The 21,922-nt window shown below is 43.8% G+C and overlaps 1 protein-coding gene across 1 annotated transcript; it reads left to right on the top strand.

The window, feature by feature from the left end:
- The first annotated feature begins 315 nt into the window (after window positions 1-315).
- Window positions 316-21,042, top strand: GORASP2 (golgi reassembly stacking protein 2). Its single transcript, XM_076342632.1, has 10 exons — window positions 316-450; window positions 8,832-8,912; window positions 9,680-9,883; window positions 10,300-10,386; window positions 10,862-10,992; window positions 11,599-11,731; window positions 11,858-11,981; window positions 12,347-12,433; window positions 14,535-14,630; window positions 19,986-21,042. The coding sequence occupies exons 1-10, from the start codon at window positions 388-390 to the stop codon at window positions 20,303-20,305; spliced, it is 1,326 nt and encodes a 441-aa protein (XP_076198747.1). The 5' UTR covers window positions 316-387; the 3' UTR covers window positions 20,306-21,042.
- Window positions 21,043-21,922: the final 880 nt, after the last annotated feature.

The following is a 21,922-nucleotide window of genomic DNA, read 5'->3' as shown; positions in this document are numbered from 1 at the left end:
GCGGGCAGAGACGCGCCCCCGCCCCGCGCCTGGCAGCGCCGCCCTCGGCCGCCGGGGGGCGCCGCCGCGCCAGAGACGAGCGGCAGGGACGTGGTCCACCGCGGCCACCGTACGGCCTCCGCCCCCTCGGGAGCTGGGCAGGCGAGGCCTGTCCCAGGGCGGCCGCCGTACGGTCCTCCGCCCCTCCCGGCGGCGGGGCTGCCCGGCAGGGGGCGCTGCGGCGGGAGCCGGCGGCCGCGGCGCGGCCTCCCGGCATGCCCCGCGCGCGGCCTTCGCCCGCCCCTCCCGAGCCGGGCGGGAGGGGGCGGGGAGCGAGCGAGTGCCACGTCCCTGCTGCGTGGGGCTTTGTGCGGGGAACAGCGCCGCCGCCGCCGCCCGCCCCCAGCCATGGGCGCCTCGCAGAGCGTCGAGATCCCCGGCGGGGGCACCGAGGGCTACCACGTCCTGCGGGTAAGGGCGGCGGGGAGGCGGGCGCGCCGTTAGGGTGGCCGTGAGGCCGGCGGCGGCCCTCGGGCCCGGCGGCCTCTCCCTCCGCGGGTCTGCGCTCGGGCGGGCCGAGGGTGTCCCCGGGCCGGGCGGCCCCGCCGCGCTCCCCGCTCGGCGAGGAGGCGCTCGGGCGGCGGCGGCGGCCGGGACTCCCGGCGCCCGTGGCCGGGCCTCCGCCGCGGCTCGTGGCAGCGGTGAAATCCGCGGCGGGGTCCGCGCTGCCGGCTCCCTTTCCCGGAGGAGCGGGGAGGCGAGCCGCCCCGCCGCTCTCCGCGCGAGGCTCTCCGGGCGCCCCGCCAGAAGGGCTCGGCTCCGCGCTGCCGCTGCCCGCGGCCTGCGCCCTGTCCCGGCCCGCGGCGGCAGCTCGGACGCGCTCCGAGCCGCCTCTCCCCGGCTGGAGGGATCTGGGTGGCCCGGACTGTGCCGTCAGGTCGCGCCGTCTGCGCTTCAGCTTGTCAGCGGGCCGAGAGGGACGGTGGGTGGGAGGTGATGCTGCTTTTTGGGCACCCTTCGAGGACAAAGGCTGTTTCTCCTCTAGAAAACGCTGTTAGCGCACTAGCTTGCACACGTTCAAACTGAAGTTTAAGAGCTGCAACCCTTTAGGTGCCTGGCTTGGGTAACGCGTCGGGCTTTATCTTGATCACTGTATCGTGATCTGAGCTGTAGCTGCTTCACCCCTCGACAGTAGTTCCAGAGGTGTTAGATCAAGGTATTTAAATGACAGGCATCACACCTGCCAGAACTGCTCTCCGGCATTCATAGTGACGGCAGTGTTGCTATTTTTCATAGTTACAGAGTTTTTGTTCACACTGCGGCCACAAAATTTTGGTTTTGTGTGCAACAAAATATTTCGGTAGGCTGCGTTAAAGGTCTTGTGCGCAGCTTTTTGGAAGTCCGTCCTTCAGCATGTTTCACGTTCAATGAGCAGAATGGTGCCTGGGTTGTGTCCTTGAATCTGATGCATTGGGCAATACAGTAGCTTTGCCAGGGTTACTAGTAGCCTTGCCCACACCATAGCGCTTTTGCCACTGTAGCTAGAGCGTGAGTACCTTTACTGTAGGCGCCGTGCTGTGCTAGTTTTTTGTTGGCATTGGACCTTCTTAGATCAGCTTTCTATCTAGAGCTAGCCCCACATTTTAGACGCGTGAAAAGAGCACAAGACCTCGACTCACGTGAATTAGTACTTCCTTACTTGGTCTAGCTTGCTAGCAGTGAGCTACAACTATATGTAGAATACCATGGTGAAAAAAGAACAGAGATGATCTTTCAAGTGTTAAAAAATGCTGCATAATGCTTTTGAGAAGCGAAATATTGACGTTCTAATCAAATCCAAACATTAATCTGTTAAAATTTACATATAGGCTAAAGCCATAGTGGTCTTTTTCTTCCTTTTAATGTTACTAATATGACAACCCATTTTGTCTTTTCCCCCACAAAAACCACTTTTGTAGTTTGGTAAAAGTGGCAGACTTCTTTTTAGCATACTATAGCTTAAATATCATGTGCTTTTTACTTTTGAGGGTTGTAAAATCAGTAAGTACTCTGCAGTTAGAATATCAGTTATGTTAGATTCGTCAGTTCATGTTTGATTAAAGCGTGTTAGGAAATTGAGATGCATCTCTTTTATGAAGTATAATCTGCTTGTTTTTTCTTGTAATCTTACTTGAATCTGGCACCTTTTGTTTTCATTTAGGCACCTTTTGGTTGTAATGTTTTTGCTATGACTTGAAATGGCAGTGTTTGATTGCCAGTCTTTGTAAATGTAATTGGTAGGTGCACATTAAAGAAGTTGGTTTCTGAGAGGACAGCCGTATTTACATTAAATGCAGGAAAGGACCTGCCTGTTGTCTTAAACAGGCTGATGTCTCTATTTTTGCACTGCCTTATCTTCTTGCTGATATCTTCAGATGCCACAACAATGAGCAATTTTTTTTTTTCTTCCTGTGGACAGGCATCTTAAACTGCATCATGATCCCGGTCTACCAGGAATTCAGCCAGTGCTTATATGTAGTTGGGAGTGTAGATTCAGAGTAGAGAAAAATTCTGAAGTTTCACAGTTACAATTTGGAATGTTTATATTGAAATGCATGTGGCATACCAGTGACTAGAATTTTCCTCTACCGTTTTTCCAAGTTTAACAAACTTACTACAGAATACCAACTGGAAAATTAAAGACAGATGTGTTCAGCTCACACTGTTAGAGGAGCTCTGCTCAAATGCTCTGTCTGCATGGACTGACCTTTGGTAGAACCTGGGGTCAAACAATGCTGCTGTTTTCTTCTAATTTATTCTCAAGTAGACTTTCTTTCCGAGCTCAGTATTTTAATCAGATAAATGAGAAAGGTAAAAGGAAAATGGCAGTAGTCTTTCAGTGTTACAGATCTAATTCCGATAAAGTCAGATTTCTTTGATAATGCCAAACTTCTGTAAATAGTATATAGTGGTCATTTTTAAGATTTCACTAGTTGTTGGAAAACTAGAGAAATGTCAGAAAATCTTTTCAATTATTGGAAGAATTTGTTTGGGTAGGGCAGATAAATGAAAAAAACATGTTAAAAGGCCATGAAACAAATGAGTTAATGTTGTTCGGAATGACCGCAGGAGCCAAGTACAAGTTGCCGGAGGGATGAGCAAACTGAGACTGTTTCTTACAGTGAGACTTTTAGACTGTACACGCTGCCTCCCTACAAAACTGGTAGCAAGTCTCTTGTTCTGCTCGCTTGAAACAGGAGCAGAAATGTATACAGCAAGTGAACAATACCATCATTAATTTCTGATGTAATTTTTGCAGATTACTTAAATCTTTTTGGCTGCTCCTGCTAATATTCAGTGCAATATCGCTTTCATTGTGAGCTTTATTATCAGTACATTTGTAACAGGAAATAGGAACACTCCAGGACTGAAGCGCTGTCGAAGGAAAGCTGTTTCATCACATGCATACTTGACAGGAAAAGTTGCTGTAGGTTGCACTGTTGGGGTTTCTAGACATTGAAATGTAGCCTTTTTTTTTTTTTTAAGAGGGAGGGAAAGTTACAAACTGTTTTGTTGCCCTAGTCTCTTCATAGGTAGACCTAATAATCAGTCATTTGTTTGAAACAATTCTTTGGAATACCTTTTTTTTTATCATATGTGCTTTTGCTGTTAGGCTTCCATTTACTGATCCATGTAATGTGCTCATAAATCTTTCTTTCAACTAGTACCTTCCAGGCTGGTAGCGTGCAATGCTATTTACCTCTAGGAATTTTCTCCGTTGTTTGTTTTTCTCCTCCATAAGTTTACTTTAAGATAAGTTATGTGGCTGATTAGAGCAACTGTCTGACTCTATGTATTGCTCAGTGTGCATTTGTTTCTGCTCTTCAAAACAGAATGAAGGAAAATTTTGAATGACTTTCTTGTTCAGCAACGTGAAACTGCTACAGTTTGCCCAGGCTGTTGTAATGACTTGACAATTTCTTCAGCTAATAGATGATGTAAGAATTTTTATTGGTGAGAGATTTGTATGCTACTGTGTTATGTGCTGTTCTCCCTAAAAGATATTGAACAGCAGTGCCCAAACTTTAGGTTCTAACTTTTACTTGAGTGCTTTGGTTTGTTGTAGAGGGATACAAATGTGTTGCCATAAAGAGATGACTTTTTTTTTTAAGGGAGGCTCACATTTTAAAAGCTTAAGTTAAATTCTCTGTGCTAAAATAAAATTTGATGCTATGGGGAATCCCTTTTCTTACAAAAAGCTTATAAAGCTTTTTCTCTTGAAAACTGGGTGTTTCATAAGGAAATTCAATACAGGTATATGTGTAATGTGTTAAAATAGCTGACAGAAATAAAATAGATTGTCAGACCTAACAGGAATTGCTTATACACGATACGTAATGAAATTTTATTACCAATTACAGAGTGGGTGGAAGAACTAAAAAAAAAAACTTCTTTCAGCATTTTGTTGGTAATAAAGTAAATACTAGAAAGCATTTCTTATGTGGGGGGGGGAAAAGCTTCAGAGCTTCTGCTCCTTGACACTGGTGTATTTAGTGCTTGAAGCTAAGCGTCTGAAAGTTTAAGTGGACACTAGTATAAATTATCTGACTTTCAAAAGTGGTGAGAGCCTTCATCTGCCTCTGAAAATGAGGGTTTCCATGCCTGATTCCGTTTACTGTAGCACTGCTCGCTCCGGGCTTAAATTTGTTAACACTATGTTGCTGAGCAGCTTTATTATAATGTGTAATATACAATATATACTGTATAGGTGTAGAGTGATAGTGTTGAGAAAGGTGTTCAGCAAAGAGAAACTTTATGTGTTTACCAAAAAAAGAAGTCTTTTTAGTAATGCAGATTAAAATTAGTGTCTTGACCTTGAAACCTTTTCCCTGTTTAATTCTTAACGGTGAATTAAAAGTGAAATAATTAGTGTGTAATCTATGTGCTCAGCAGCCCTGCTGCCTGAGTGCTGTCATCTCTGTGAGAAGCTGAAGTCCTGCAGGATTGTACGAAGCTGAAAGAGGCATACAGCCCTTTTCTGCCTTCTGACATTCGGCATTCTTGATAAAGGTTTTCTTTGCTTGCTCTTAAAAAGCTCCGGTGGTGGCAGTTCCACAGCTTTTCCAGGTAGTCTGTGCCACTGTTTTTCTCTACTGTTAGAAAGTCATGGCATTTACCCACAGGTGGCTGTAACTTATATGTCTGAAATAACAGCTGGCTTTGAGAAAATTAGGCTTCCCAAGCTGCCATGGATGGTATCTTGCCTGCAGTGGCGTCTGTTGTAAATGGCATTACTTGATTATTTCTCAGTCCTTATTTGATTACAAAGGCAAGTTAATGAATACCTACTTGGGGCGTACAGCAAAGCTGCACAAAGCCAGATTGCTCAGGAGGCCTAGAGTTTATGTATGTATACGTGGAATCTTTATTTCCATCGTTAATAAGAAGGTTTTTGTGCCCTTGTGTTTTCCGAAGGTCCCTTTGTTGCTGTAGTTCCTGGAAGAGAACCATGGCCACAGAGCTTTGAGCAGAGAGCTGTGTTGTGCATTTGGCACTGTGTGATGGTGATGAACTGTGCAGGTAGCCGGCTGAAAATAAGGTGGTGTGACATAAAAACTGTATGGGATCAGTGTGATTGTTGTGCAGGGCTGAGTATGTCGCTTCTTTAAGGAGGAGACTTTTGATGTGGAATGAACTCGGAACTTCTGTGTTGCATTTCTGGGACTGCCAGGCATAAAAATGCTTTTCTGTCAGTGACATTGGGCCCAAACAAGCTAGGGAAGTAGGAAACTTTTTGTGACTGAACCTGTGTGTGGCAGCATGAGGAAATGTGATGACAGAAGGGATGCAGCTACATGCTTCTGAGGTGCGTGTATGATTGATGCAACTGTAAGAGCTTGATTTCTTTTAGATACAGCTTCCTGGTAGTTTTTACATGCTCACTTAAAAACAAACCGTGCAGAGATGTTCAGGATTGTGATGGATTTGTGGGAAGGTGTTCAACATCTGAAGATACTTTCTGCAAACTAATCGTTCGGAACTTGGAAACTCTCGCAGTCCTTTCATCAGTTTGGGGCAGGCTATAAATAATTTACTTAGCATACCAAATCTATACCTCCCAGGTGTCAGTGAGCTTGACATTGATGGATGCTGAACATATGCAATTCTCATTTATTGTAGGTACTCCTCATTTTAAAAGATTACCTTATTGCATACTGGTCACTGTTGGTTCACAGTGTTCGGGATGTAATTATCGGAGGTCGTGGGGGAGGTATATTGTGTCAGGGTGTAGGGGTTTTAGTGTTTGGTTTTTTTAAGAAGTTCATTTGGAAATGGAGGAAAATCTCTGAATGATGAGTGGACCATGTCAGGACTGCTTTTGCAGCTGTCCTACTGGCTGAATGAAGTCTGGCTTTTCATAATTTCAAGGCCATGACATATATCCAGTCCTAACAATCTGATGTGTTATCTGAATAAATGTATCGGTTTGCTGGATTTGCTGATGTCTAATGATGAAGTTTAGAAAGACATGTTCTGTCTTTAAAATTCTTGTTTTCCCAATAACTTCTGAAACCATCTGCTGATTTCATTTTGGTATAAAGCCTTTATGTCAGGCTCATTAAAAACACAAAATGTAAGTTCTTATACATCACATGCAATAGGTGGTGGAATGAGAGAGAGAGGCTATTAAAGTATTGTCACATCACCTCCCTAAACTGAGGGAAGAGCGACAAACAGCACAAGCTCATTCTACATTCGCTACTAGAAAAACCACATCAGAGGAGAGGATGTTTTGAATGACTTAATTACAAGAGAAACTTCGAGCCTGAGAATGCAATTATGGAGCACGTCCATAGGAAATCAGAGTTCTTTAATTCTGCTTTCATAAAACTGTTCGTTTAACCTTTCTTTGGCAGGAAGGCCTTGAGTACCCAACTTATGAAGTAAATGCTTTCTACATTTGAGAAGAATAATTCATATAGTGTATTTTAGCCTCTCTGTGGCTTTTCTCTTAAGCTAAAATTTCTGTTTGTGGAGGCTGTTCTGAGGTAGCTCTATATTACTGAAAGTTTTAATACCTAAAGTTAAAAATGAGCTCTAGGGATGGTCCACTAATGTCAAAGCAACATCCACAATGTGCCTGTGAGTTTCTATTCAGCTAGTGTCAGAGGGTCTGCTACATGGAGCTTAGCTTGTACTTTTACCCTATTACCTGGTGCACAGCTTGCTATCTGATCTCTAGTTATTCTGGGTGAGAGGCATCTTGAACCAACAGATTGAGTAAGTAACACAGAGGCAGTAGGTTGGATCTAGTTAGCAGGACTGCAAGTTACTTTGGTGATTGAGAGCTGTGGTTCCATACAGTTAATACTTGGCACCCAGGGAGAATATCTGTACCCCCAGTTGTAGGAAATTATTTCCAAGGAGCATGCAGGCATCTTGAAGAGACAATTCTGTAGACACACTCCCAAGTTCTAGTTAGAAATGATAAATGTGGGGTTTGGGGTTGTTATTGCTGCCTCAGTGATTTTTATTACTTTGGGATAATGTTGGTTTCATACTTTTTTGCTGCTTTACAAATCTTGGACAGCAATCAGTGTGTGTGATGTGACTCTGGAACTACTGATTCCAGATTATTTTTTTCTTTAATGAATGTTTAGATTATATGACACTAATGTTCTAAGCTTCTGGCATCTGTTACAGAAAGCTACCCACAAGTAACCTGATTTTTTTCCCAAGCTCTGATTTTGTGAATACGTTGGGCAGAGATAAATAGACTCTAAGAGGACAGTTTTAGTAGTAATCAAGCTTCCCCCCCCCCCCCCCCCCCCCAGTATTAGAATATTTTGTTCTAGATGAGTCATATTAAGAAAACTCAATCCCTGCAGAATCAGACCGGTATTGAAGAAACTAGCAGATTTGTACCAGTTCTGTCAGATGGAATAACACATAATATAAGAAACCACACTGTAAAGGGTAATGCCTTTTAGATCTTTTTGGAAGATGAATGTAGTGCATAAAAGAAAAAGCCAGTGGGTAAAATGAATCAGCTTACAAATAAAGATATTCTTTGCTACAAAGGCTGTAGGAAAAATCTGATAGCCATATTGGAGTTACTTTTGTCTGTCAGCAATGCATGTAATAGTGAAAAAACAACACTGGCAAAATGTCTCTCAGTTACTCCATTTGGAATTCGAAGCATACTTTAAGCTTCTGGGAGCAATGTGTATCCAATACTTAGGCCTTGTCCTAGTGGAGTGGTTGAATTATTTGAGCTGCCATGGCTGCAAAATTGCACGTGTCCCTTTTCTTGCAGCTTGTTGGTATGTTAATGAATCACTGGTTGTACAGATGCCCTCTATGTCTCAAGAATGTAAACAGGTGATGTTTAATCATGAGGTAACAACCTGTGCTTACACAGATGTGACTCTCCTTTTCCTCTAGTAAGTGTAAGATAAAAAGCAAGGTCCAACGTTGGTACTTCTGTGGAAGGAAACTGCTTTTTAACCAACTTTTTCAGAATTCATTAAGCTTGTCCTTTGACCATAATCTCCTTTTTTGAAATAAATATCTACAGTTTATCTGCTGCAGCTGTTATGCAGTGCTTGTCCCAGGGAGTGGCTACTGTTATGTCATTCCTCAATAATTTATAAATTACTGATTCTTTTTAAATGTTTCTCTCTCTCCTTTTTTTTTTCTTTTTTTTGGGGGGCGGGATTTTTTGGTCCAAAAGATTATGTTTGAACATTTGAAAATCATACATACCAACATCAGTAGCTTCTAGAACTACAGTTTGCACAAGCACAAATATAATTCTAATCTATGAATCATCATTGGTACACTTTTGCTAAATTCTTGTTTAACTTTGTTAGGTACAAGAAAACTCACCGGGGCATAGAGCTGGATTGGAGCCATTTTTTGATTTTATCGTGTCCATTAACGGTTCAAGACTGGTAAGTGTGTTGCTATTTTATAACTCTGAATATAAACAATGTGTTGAGAATCTTATTTTTATAGGTAAACCAATGCATTTGTTTTATTTAAATGTATATAAAGTATTTCTCCTTAGTTTAAAATGAGAAGGCCAAACTGCATCAGAAATTAGTTTCCTTCACGCTGTAGTTATAATTCTGCATCCTTATTCTGGAGAATAAGGATGCAGACAGACAGACATGCTCTCTGCAGACATCTGTGCCAGCGGAAGATAGTACTACGTACTGATCCACCGCTAGCTGCTTGTGTTAGTGCCCCATAATTCTGTCTGTAAAACTGCTTGTGTGAGAACTTGCAAACTCATTCAGACAAAACAGGTTGATTGAAAGAGCTGTTGTCAAAGCTGTTAGCTGGGCAGGAATCATGGGAGAAAGTTTTCAAGCAGAGCTGTCGTGAGATGACAAACCATCATAGCAGTGGAAAAGAACAGCTGGGGGTAAGCTCTTCCACCAGTACGGCTGGATTCAAGAAAGCCTCCGAAAAGCTGCAAGGCGCATTGTGCTTTCATGTTTGGAAAGCATGACCTGTTACTGTGAAATCCCAGGTTTTCGCCAGAGTTGTATTCTAGAATTGTGAAGGGGCTGGAAACTTGTTATAAAATAGCTGTAGATACGTATTCTGATAATGCACAGTGTTTATAGGACCTTTGAAATACAAAAGTGGTGCTATAGAACTGGATGCTTGCTGCGTTAAACACTAAACCAAGCTCTTGTTTGCATATTCGCAGAATAAAGACAATGACACTCTCAAGGACCTGTTGAAAGCAAATGTTGAAAAACCTGTAAAAATGTTAGTATACAGTAGCAAAACACTGGAACTGAGAGAAACGTCAGTGACCCCCAGCAACATGTGGGGTGGACAGGGCCTGCTGGGCGTGAGCATTCGTTTCTGCAGCTTTGATGGGGCCAATGAAAATGTATGGCATGTTTTGGTACGTATGGACTTCCAAGTATTTTTTTTACTGTTGCTTACTGTTAAACTTTTTATCTTTTTACTGAAAAGTAACTTGCCAGGGGGTACACAAGCCATGATATCAAATTGGTCTGTTTTCTCTTCATTGATATTGGGTTTGGAAAGACTTTTGAACTAGAATGTACGTGTGTGAGTTTATTATCAAATCTTGTATTTAAAATCAGTGGTATTGTACAATACTCAAAGCTCCTTGCAATGGTATCAGAAGAGACTGTCATCTAGCCACTGTTTCACTAGTTCAGTGACTGTTCTACTAATTGTGTTGAAAACTTGACCAGTTTGTCTGACTCAAAACTTGGGTGAAGTGCACATCTAACTGTTCTGCTACACCCTGACAGTTATGTAGTGTTTTGTAACTTTCTATCTTAAAACTAGGAAGTAGAACCAAATTCTCCTGCTGCATTAGCTGGACTTAGACCTCATAGTGACTATATCATTGGAGCAGATACCGTCATGAATGAGGTAAGTATATAAAAAATAAGATTTTTATTTTTTTTTTAGCTAAAAAAAAGTTGTACCAGGGCAGTTTGAAACATCCCCAGTTCTGTCTCTGTTCAGTGCTAATGGAAGTAAGTTAATGCGAAGAGGAAGGAGCTCTGGCATGGTGCCTCTTCTTTGTGCTTAAATGCAGTTCTGGAAATAAAAACTGCTCTTAAATATCTTCATGAAGTCATACAGAAACTTTTTTGTACTCTAATATTAGTATTTCAAATAGCAGATTTGAAGTCTGGGTTGTGCCACATGTCTTCTGAGTTGCACTAGCAAAGCACATTTTAAAGTTGGCCTTGTGATAAAACAGCAGCACTGCAACAACTGCAACATGTAGCAGTTACCAGGTTCTGTTACAGAAAGTTAGGACTAGGAAGATGATCATTCTAATGTCAGACGATAATATAAGGACAAGAAAGCCCTTATATTGATTTTTATCCTCTTGCAGTCTGAAGATCTCTTTTCCCTTATTGAAACACATGAAGCGAAGCCATTAAAACTTTATGTGTACAACACAGACACAGATAATTGTCGGGAAGTGGTGATTACTCCAAATTCTGCCTGGGGTGGAGAAGGCAGGTAAGGAGACAATATGTTACAGGGGGACAGGATGACTTTCTTACAGCACTAGCCTAAAAGCTGCTTGCTTAAGTTTTCTACAAAGACAGGAAAAGTGGTGTTACATCCAAGGCATTTCTGCTATAATAAATTATATATTTACTTGGAATTCAGATGTAGTTACTAATGGGGGGGTGTGTATTTACACAGTAAATTAGCTGGTGCAAAAATGCACAAAGTGCAACAGTTGGTTTCTGCATTAGGCTTCAAATAGTCATTAGGCTGTAGTATATTCTTAAAGTATTGCGCAGTAGCCAGAACAGAGGACTGCAAATAACTGTGAGTTGAATTCCAACCTATATACCTGATATAGCTGCTTGGTTTAAATAACAATGAAATTTATTTTGTGCTAAATGTTTATTGCTAAAAGCTACAGAATTTGCTTTCAGTTGTCTTGTATTGATTATTTCTCCATAGAAAATGAGGCAACATTTTGGGGGGAGGGGAAAGTTGTACAGAACCTATCTTGAAACTTGTTGGCGTCTTGAGTCATTCATGTGTTGCTTGCTCTGGAGTCTGTAGTTGTAAAGTCACTTCACTGACTTTTAAGTGTTCATATTTTAAAAGCCTAGGATGTGGCATTGGTTATGGATATTTGCATAGGATACCTACACGCCCATTTGAAGAGGGAAAGAAAATTTCTCTCCCAGGACAGTTGCCTAGCGCATCTCTCAGTCCCCTCAAAGATGGCTTCACAGAGGTAAGTTGTAGTCACTTTTTTGGCTTGGTAAAAATGGATTATGATGTTACATTGCTTTTCTGCTTCTATTAGTTCGTGTGGAAACAAACCCTAATGATGTAACTTTCTTTTTTTCCTTTCAATAAGGTTCAGCTGTCATCAGTTAATCCCTCAGCCACGTTACCCCCTGGGTCAGCAGGCCTTGAACAGAGTCTTTCAGGACTTTCTATTAGTTCACCCTCAACTACTGTCAGTAACGTTCTCAGTACAGGTTAGTATGGAAGTAACTGACTTCTGAAACACATGGGTTTTCTGACTTTCTTGCATTCACAGATATTTCTGTCAATTTAATAGAAGGCAGAAGAGAGAATAAAATTTTCTCTTCCCCAAACTTTTCTCAACAACAAAAGCTAGAGTACTGTAATTGTGCTCTACTGGCTCACAAAATAATTGCAAGCAACTTCTGTCAGAAATACGATGCGTGTTATTTAGAATACTATCTTTCTTCATCAACATTTTATGGTTAAGGCAAATAGTAATTCTCCTGTAAGCAATTATTTATTTGTACTCCTTGAGGAAGGGAACTGAAGTGTTGTATGCTTAAAATTAATGTTGTTTTCCTGTATACTCCACCAGGTATTCCAACAGTTCCATTATTACCACCACAAGTCAGTCAGTCCCTTACCTCTGTGCCACCAGTTAACCCAGCAACTACATTACCAGGTGAGTAGGTAAAATTTCTTAAAACATTTCTGAAACAAAAATCTTAAGGGAGCAAGGGAAGAGAGCTGTCTTTTCCACTGCTTTTTGGGGGGCAGGAGGGTATAACTTCATACAACTTACACATTTCATGGTAAAGATCTCTATACAACCTCTGCAATGTTAAGAATTTTTTTTTTTTAAGAGTATGTGCACAGCCTGTCTGTAACACAGAGGACTCAGTTGGCAACAAAGTTTACAATCATTTACCTTTTAGGGCCCCCTGCACAACAGATGCAGCATTAAGAATTTCTCAGGAAGGTATTAGGTTTGCTATTTGCAGCATTTCTTGAGTTGATATGTTGTTACTTTCCATAGCTCATAAATTGTATGTTGCAAAATACTTTTGCAAATAGCTTCAGAGTTTCCAGTTTGTCCTTTGCACTCAGACATTATGGCAAAAGAAAGATCTGAGAAGGCACATCTTGCCTATTTTTCCATGCTTTACACCCATAAAACCTCCATTTTAGGAAACTGCATTTTAATACTCAGCTTGATCATTCTTCCTAGTATAAATAGAGGGCTAATAATATAGAACTGTATGTTGCAGTTACTGTTTCTGAATTATTTAGTAATTTAAACTGGTATAACAAAAGTAAGAGTCTGTCTACAAAGTGGTGTGCATTATTTCCTGATAACAATGAACATTTCAAGCACTAGTATTCCAGAATTATTCACAGTGGGTAAGATGAGGATTGTATAGGATTTTGCCGTGTAATTGGTGCAGTGGTACAGGACTCAATCGTGCATTCCAAAACACTGTGAAGGAGTTGTATTTTGTTTTGTATGCTATGAGACAAGTAGATAAAGATGTGTCCAGAAGCTTTAAGTAATGCTTGAAGGTATGCTGTCTAACATAGAAAAAATGTGTAGTAGAGCTAAGTGCATGCAAACAAGGGCAGAGAACTTTAATCTTGTACTGCTTAGAGAAAATAACAAACTACTAAGAAGTTCAGCTTCTGTTAATGTCCTCTTCTTCCCCAGCCCCCCCTATCCACGCCTTCCCCAAAATCTGGAAATACGAATTATCCTTTCACCTTGTTCTCTGAATAGTATAATTGCTTTTTTTGAAAGCTATTGGAATATTTCTTGCAATTTGCATGGCCATACTAGTGAAATTGTAAGTATTAAATATACAGGAGGTTTAAAACTTGAGTGAATTTGTTTGAAGTTCAGCTTTTTTCAGATTTTAAAAAGAAGTTCAAACCAAAGTTGCTTGTAGCTGAGCTGAAAGCTCTTTGAGTCAGATTATGTCAGCCTTTGTGGCTAATGAATTCACAGGTAGGTAAAGATGACTGGTTTTTCATCAAAATCTGTGTACAGTGGCCTTGCTTTAAGACTTTTCTCCTCTCCATCTTATTACTGTAGTATCAACAGTGTATTTCAGAATTAGCCTTTTCTGAGCTAAACACAAAGTAGGAATAGAGCCCTTGTCCCAGAAATGCAGCCCTTCTAAAACGGGGAATTCAGGAGCGGAAAGATGTTCCATAGCAAACACAATGGTGGAAGGGTCTGTGTTATGTTCATCGTATGTTTCTCTTCTATTTTCAGTCCTTCCTGACTTGGAAAGTTACTTTGTCTTGCCTTTTCTATGCATTTTTGTGTTTAACTCTAGTTATGAACTAAGTGGAAAAGAGTAATAATAAAGTAATCAATATTAGAGATCAGAAATACTATGTATTTCATCCTATTATTATCTTCTGCCATTCAAATTAGGAATGGAGGGCTTCTGGTACAGTGCTGTGGTGAAATAACTACCTTTGTTAAAAGCTGAACTTGGAATGCAAACCTACTAATTCCTTGAAATAAGATTCTGCTTTCCTCAGAAAAATCTGAAAGGTTGGGATTATGTATTTGCTAGCCCAGACTTCCTGCAATAGGTATCTGTTTTCACTGTGCAGCTTAAAAGCTGAAACTCAGGTGAATTTGCATTCTTATATGTAAAAATGATAATCAAGATGTAAAGCAATATAAAATAACTTTAAATGATCAATATGATCTCAGAAACAGTTAGAAAAAAAACAATTTTAAGTTTTCAGCTATAACTTTTCCACTCTTCTCTTAGGTCTGATGCCATTACCAGCAGGGCTTCCCAACCTGACTGATCTGTCCAAACTTAATTTACCTGCACCACACATCGTTCCAGAAATCATACAGCCTGGTATGTGCTTCTGCAAACTGAAACACTGTAATAGCGCGTCTCTCCTTGATGATCCTTGGCACTCATTTAGAGCCATCTGGCAGAGTCCTGAAGAGGATAAAAAAGTTTGCCTGAGATGGGAGTTGACAGTAGTGCCCAGCTTAGGTAGACAAGGAATATGTCTTTAGATAAACTAATTCTAAACCTGTGTCTGTATTTAGTTGTTTCATCTTGTATTACCTGATGTATGATTGCAAAAGAGATTGTGCCAAGAATGAAAGTATATAGTTTTATGGGTAGAAGAAAATATGAGGTGTTTCCTTGTATGCTAGATGAGGAGATCGAAGCACCCTGATTGAATGCCAGAAGTATGAACTAATACTAGATTTATGGTTTTGAATAAAACAAAACTGCTGAAGGTGCACATGGAGCAAGCAAAAAGAAATTGGAAGCTTACACGGAATAAGGTTCTAGTTAACTTCTTGTTTCTGGCAGTTTCAGTGAAAGCCAGAAAAATCTAATCGTCAGTATTAATGCATTAAATACCTAGTCATAGAATCATAGAATAGTTTGGGTTGGAAGGGACCTCTAAAGGTCATCTAGTCCAACCCCCCTGCCGTGGGCAGGGACATCTTCAACTAGATCAGGTTGCTCAGAGCCCTGTCCAACCTGACCTTGAATGTTTCCAGAGATGGGGCATCCACCACCCCTCTGGGCAACCTGTGCCAGCGTTTCACCACCCTCAGTGTAAAAAATTTCTTCCTTATATCTAGTCTGAATCTACCCTCTTTTAGTTTAAAACCATTACTCCTTGTCCTATTGCAACAGACCCTGCTAAAAAGTTTGTCCCCATCTTTCTTATAAGCCCCCTTTAAGTATTGAAAGGCTGCAGTAAGGTCTCCCCGAAGACTTCTCCTCTCCAGGCTGAACAACCTCAACTCTCTCAGCCTTTCTTCATAGGAGAGGTGTTCCACCCCCTGATCATTTTCGTGGCCCTCCTGGACCCGCTCCAACAGGTCCATGTCTTTCTTATGCTGAGGGCTCCAGAGCTGGACGCAGTACTCCAGGTGGGGTCTCACCAGAGCAGAGTAGAGGGGCAGAATCACCTCCCTCGACCTGCTGGCCACGCTTCTTTTGATGCAGCCTAGGATTCGATTGGCCTTCTGGGCTGCGAGTGCATGTTGCTGGCTCATGTCCAGCTTTTCATCCACCAGTACCCCCAAGTCCTTCTCAGCAGGGCTGCTCTCAATCCCTTCATCCCCCAGCCTGTATTGATACCGGGGTTTGCCCTGACCCAGGTGCAGGACCCTGCACTTGGCCTTGTTGAATCTCATGAGGTTCATACGGGCCCACTTCTCGAGCTTGTCCAGGTCCCTCTGGATGGCATCCTGTCCCTCTGGCATGTCGACCGCACCACTCAGTTTGGTGTCATCTGCAAACTTGCTGAGGGTGCACTCGATCCCACTGTCTATGTCATTGATGAAGACATTAAACAGTACCGGTCCCAATACGGACCCCTGTGGGATGCCACTCGTCACCAATCTCCATCTGGACATTGAGCCGTTGACCGCTACCCTCTGGATGCGACCATCTAACCAATTCCTTACCCACTGGACAGGCCACCCATCAAATCCATACCTCTCCAGTTTAGAGAGAAGGATGTTGTGGGGGACTGTGTCAAAGGCCTTACAGAGGTCCAGACAGACGGCATCTGTAGCCCTTCCCGTGTGCGCTCATGTGGTCACTCCATCATAGAAGGCCACTATGTTGGTCAGGCAGGACTTGCCCTTGGTGAAGCCATGCTGGCTGTCTCGAATGACTTCCCTGTCCTCCATGTGTCTTAGCATAGCTTCCAGGAGGATCTCTCCCATGATCTTCCCAGGCACAGACATGAGACTGACTGGCCTGTAGCTCCCTGGGTCTTCCTTTTTTCCCTTTTTAAAAATGGGGGTTATGTTTCCCCTGTTCCAGTCAGTGGGAACTTCACCTGACTGCCACGACTTCTCAAATACGATGGATAGTGGTTTAGCAACTTCATCTGCCAGTTCCCTTAGGACCCGTGGATGGATCTCATCAGGTCCCATGGCCTTGTGCACCTTCAGGTTCCTTAGATGGTCTCGCAGCTGATCTTCTCCTACAGTGGGTGGCTCTTCATTCTCCCAGTCCCCAGCTTTGCCTTCTGCAGCTTGGGCGGTGTGGCTCGAGCACTTGCTGGTGAAGACTGAGGCAAAAAGGTCATTGAGTACCTCTGCCTTCTCCATATCCCGGGTAGCCAGGTCTCCCGTTTTGTTCCGGAGAGGGCCCACATTTTTCCTAGTCTTCCTTTTATCCCCAGCTTACCTATAGAAGCTTTTCTTGTTGCCCTTGCTCTCCCTGGCCAGATTTAATTCTATCAGGGCTTTAGCTTTCCTAACCTGATCCCTGGCTGCTCGGACAATCTCTCTGTATTCCTCCCAGGCTACCTGTCCTTGCTGCCACCCTCTGTAGGCTTCCTTTTTGTGTTTGAGTTTGTCCAGGAGCTCCTTGTTCCCCCATGCAGGCCTCCTGGTGTTTTTGCCTGACCTCCTCTTTGTTAGGATGCATCGCTCCTGAGCTTGGAGGAGGTGATCCTTGAATATTACCCAGCTTTCTTGGGGCCCTCTTCCCTCCAGGTCTTTATCCCATGGTACTCTGCCAAGCAGATCCCTGAAGAGGCCAAAGCCTGCTCTCCTGAAGTCCAGGGTGTAGTGAGCTTGCTGTGCGCCCTCCTCAGTGCCCTAAGGATCTTGAACTCCACCATTTCGTGGTCGCTGCAGCCAAGGCTGCCCTTGAGCTTCACGTTCCCCACCAGCGCCTCCTTGTTGGTGAGAACAAGGTCCAGCATACCACCTCTCCTCGTTGGCTCCTCTATGACTTGGAGAAGGAAGTTATCATTGACGCATTCCAGGAACCTCCCGGATTGCTTATGCCCTGCTGTGTTGTCCCTCCAACAGATGTTGGGGTGGCTGAAGTCCCCATGATGACCAGGGCTTGTGAATGTGAGGCTGCTCCTATCTGTCTATAGAGGGCCTCATCCGTTCGGTCTTCCTGGCCAGGTGGCCTGTAGCAGACCCCCACCATAATGTCACCTGTCCCTGCCTTCCTTTTAATTCTGACCCATAACCTCTTGGTTGGCTCCTTATCCATCCCCAGGCAGAGCTCCATGCACTCCAGCTGGTCACTGACATAGAGGGCGACACCCCCCCTCGTCTCCCCTGCCTGTCCTTCCTAAAGAGCCTGTATCCCTCCATCCCAACACTCCAGTCATAGGAGCCATCCCACCACGTCTCCGTGATGCCAATAAGGTCATAGCCCTGCAGGCATGCACACGTCTCTAACTCCTCTTGTTTATTCCCCATGCTACGTGCGTTTGCATAGAGGCATTTAAGTTGCGCCCCCGATGAAGCTGTCTTACTGGCTGGAGTTCCTTTGTGCTGCTCTTCAGGTGCTTTCCTGCTGACCTGTGTTCCTTCTCCAAGCTCTGGGCATCTATTGCTGGCGCTGGCATCAAACTGGTAGGAGTGGGATGGATTGAGGTTCCCCTCCCCTGGCATCTCTAGTTTAAAGCCCTCTTCACCAGCTTGGCTAGCCTATGACTGAAGATGCTCTTCCCCTTCTCTGACAGATGGACCCCGTCAGCCCCCAGCAGACCAGGTTTCTCAAAGCGAGTCCTGTGGTCCAAGGAGCCGAACCCCTGGCTGTGGCACCAGTCCCATAACCATTTGTTGACTCGCCAGATTCGACTGGCCCTTTCAAACCCCTTCCTTTTGACCAGGAGGATTGATGAAAAAAATACCTGCGCTCCAGAGTCCCTTACTGCCACTCCCAGGGCTCTGTAATCCTTCTTGATAGTCCTCAGACAGTTCCTGGCTGCGTCACTGGGGCCCATGTGAAAGAGCAGCAGTGGATAACAGTGGACTGTACGAGGCTTGGTAGTCTCTTGGTGACATTCCTGATACGAGCCCCTCGTAAGCAGCACACCTCTCTAGAGAGTGCGTCCGGTCAGCAAAGGGGTGCCTCTGTACCTCTCAGAAGAGAGTCGCCTACTACTGTCACCCATCGCCTTTTCTTAGTTGCGCTGGTTGTTATAGGGGGGGCAGATCCGGCTGTGTTACTCAGCTCCAGCGCTTCTCCTGGTGTGACAGGACTTTCCTCTTCAGTCTGCAGAGCGGTGAAGCGGTTCTGCAGGGGTACCTCAGGCTTCGGGGGAAGTCTCTTCCTCCTGCTGGTCCTTGCCTTTGCAACCGTCCATTCTTCTGTGTTATTGGCCCCCCCTCCCTTCTGTGTGTGCCGGTGGGGGAGTTTTTGGCTGTGGGTCCACTGCAGACTCTGCTTGGAACCAGCTATCTAGCTCCTTCTCTGCCTCCCTGATGTTACGCAGCCTTCTCACCGCCTCCTGCAGTTCAGCCACCTGCTGCCGGAGGTCCTCCACCCGTGCACACCTTTTGCAGGCAGGTCTGCTGCCTGTCCCTGCCCCAGGAGAGAGTTCTAGGCACTTCCTGCAGCCTGAGGTCTGCACTGCAGCCTCTCCCTTCAGCAGCTCCATCTGGGTGGAGGCATCGGCCACTACTGGGGGTAGATGGTGCAGACCCCCCAGCTGGAGCCACGGCCTTTGCTCTCAGGCGAGTGCCCACCATTCTGCCTTGAGGGACAGGTTGGCAAAGGTCAAGGCACCCATCCCATGGTCACAGAATGGTGCCCAGTTGCTGTGTTATGCGTACTCCACGTCCCCCACTCGGCCCATGGAATGCCCCTCCTTTGAAGAGGTGCCCTCCCTCGCGACCTGCCACGCAAACTGATGCACCATGCCCTAGCTGATGTGCCACGCCCTGTTTGCAGTGGGGGTGGCTGCCATTACTCATGGCCCCACCCACACCTTGTCAGCCACCCTAGTGAGAGCTGCTGGCTCCCCTGGGGTTTCCCGGCTCAGGAAACCCCCCTGTACACTGTGATCTGCCGCTCTGCTGTGGGACATGCCTGCACCAGAGCTGATTGCCTCTGCGAGTGACGGTTGGTGGCAGTTACGCCGCTTTTAAATTTGCTGCTGTTACTCTTGGCCCCGGCCACACCTCATCAGCCACCCTCGTGAGAGTCCTCTGGGGAGGTAGAAGCAAACTTGAGCTTATGCTGATTCTTTAATTCTGAAATCTGAAAAGTATTGGGCTTGAAACTAGCCTGCTGAGTCAGTGCTGCGCATATATCATGCTCACACTAAGTTCAAAAAGCTTCCTCCTTTCCAAGAGTAAATAGGAGATTAGAGAAGGTAAAAATTTTAAGCAAACAGAGTCTCTCCAGATCTGTCTGTGGTATGCAGCTGCTCACTGCCTTTTTTTTTCTTCTTTTTTTATTTCTCCATAGGTTTGCCATCCCTTCCCTCCTTGCCACCTCTGAATCTAATGGGAATAACGCCTCTATCAATGCCACCCAAATGTGTTCCTCTGCTTCCTTTGGTCACAGAGGCATCTACAGTGCCTACAGATTTGCTTCCCTCCATTACTCAAGCCGGAAGCTTTGCCGTCGACCCTGGCACTGCTGTAAATGTAGAACAGACCTCTACGCTCACCTTAGATAGCGCTACCCCAACTTCTAAGGCAACTATTGTTGACAGATCAAGTGAATCCTCTACAGTTAATGAGAAAACATCTGGAGTCACAGATACGCAAGCTTCTGAATCGTAACTCCAGATCACTCTGTTGGATTGGCTTGGTATTTATTTAGCCATGGGATACATATTTGAAGAGCAAGCTGTCATTAATTTCATACTAGTTTGTACTTAATCTTTAGGAGTCCTGTAAATAATATGGAGGTATAATAAAAATAAAAGGGGGTTTATAAAGTGTGTGTGTGGTGGGAGGGGAGAAAGAGTACTTGTATGTAACCAAAAAAATAAGTCAAGGTGGTAAATAGAATTCCACTGCCAAACTTGGAGGTATATGTTTTTAATATAGGCTTGACAGCCTTAGCCTGCTAGGCCTGTCCTTGCTTATAATTAGCAATTTTTGCTTCTGATAGAAATGAAGCGGTTCTTGCGTGTGACATTTACATACCATAGTTCTTGTTCTTTGCAAGTGTCTTGTTACTACAGTGGGGATAAGAATGTTTAGTCTGAGTTGTAAATTTTAACACTGCAAAACTTCCACCTAAAGATATTTCTATTAAAGTTGCTGAGTGACCTGTTAAGTGACACCTCGTTATTCAGCTTGTACACAAATCTTTATTTTTAAGCTCTTGAGAGATGCCCAAGCCATGTTTTGTGACTGCTGCTGCTGCATTGTTTTATACGCCCACTGTAAAATGGCATTTGGAAGGGAATACAGGAAATGTTAAATGTAGCACACAATTTGGCACTTCATGACTACTGTAAGACAAATTAATGGATTAAGCATACATACAGCAATAAATTCCTGGAATTTTATCCTTTGTGTGACAAAATAGCACATTTATTTGTTTAATGCTTAAATTCTCATTTAACTGCTTTTAGCTCAGCTCTCTCTAGCACAGATCCATGAAAGGGCTCCCCTCCAGAGAAATGGATCCAAGAGGGAATGCCAGAGTTCTTAATGGCAGGCAGGATCAGCGCTAGCGGTTAGATCCGCTGCAGCAATGAGTCATGAAATCTGCCTGCATATGATTCATACTTGGCTTTTTGAATTGATGTTCAGGATGAAAATTGTGGATTAACTGTAGATTGTACACTTGTATAAACTGGTGTGTGCACTGTACTCCAGGTGATAGCCTTCGCTCCTGGTATCAGGTACAGTTGATGTGGAAAACTTCTGTACTACTCCAGTCCTTCTATACTACTGGGATTTCATTTATACGTGTTTGCTACAAGCATATGCAAACACTAGCCATATCATGAGCAGGCTGGAGCTAAAGTCTGTCTCAACAGCTACATAATCCCTTTTGGCAATATAGTGTGCCTGATCACTGTTTGGAATAGTAGTTGCATCTAGCTGCTGATCATAAGGTTTCCACTTGAACTAATTCGTTGAGACACTATCTAATACCTGTTGTCCTGTCTCATCTTTATCACTTAAGTATTTGTCTTTCCTCTGCCCCACTGCTGCACATTTCCTCATCACCTGTTGTGTCAAAAGCCTGTGTCAAAGACAGATCCCAAATACTTTTTTTTTCCACACTGTGAGCGGTTTCTTTTCTCAGCTGCTTGGAGTGTGAAATCCCTCTGCCTTGTTAAGTAGGGGCCTCACTGTTTCTCAGAATGCATTTTTGCTTTACCTTTGTAAATCCAGTGTCACATACCTCAGAATTAAACCTTGGCATGAGAAGAAGGA

Source organism: Aptenodytes patagonicus, chromosome 6 (genome assembly GCF_965638725.1).
Source record: "Aptenodytes patagonicus chromosome 6, bAptPat1.pri.cur, whole genome shotgun sequence".
NCBI lineage: Eukaryota > Metazoa > Chordata > Aves > Sphenisciformes > Spheniscidae > Aptenodytes > Aptenodytes patagonicus.
This window is presented reverse-complemented; position numbering and strand designations above follow the sequence as displayed.

Bases quoted from the DNA above. Each gene is read 5' to 3' on its own strand.
- GORASP2 (XM_076342632.1), top strand. From the start codon at position 388: ATGGGCGCCTCGCAGAGCGTCGAGATCCCCGGCGGGGGCACCGAGGGC. The intron at 10,387-10,861 runs GTAAGTATATAA...ATCCTCTTGCAG, and splicing joins CAGATACCGTCATGAATGAG to TCTGAAGATCTCTTTTCCCT. The intron at 12,434-14,534 runs GTGAGTAGGTAA...CTCTTCTCTTAG, and splicing joins CCCAGCAACTACATTACCAG to GTCTGATGCCATTACCAGCA.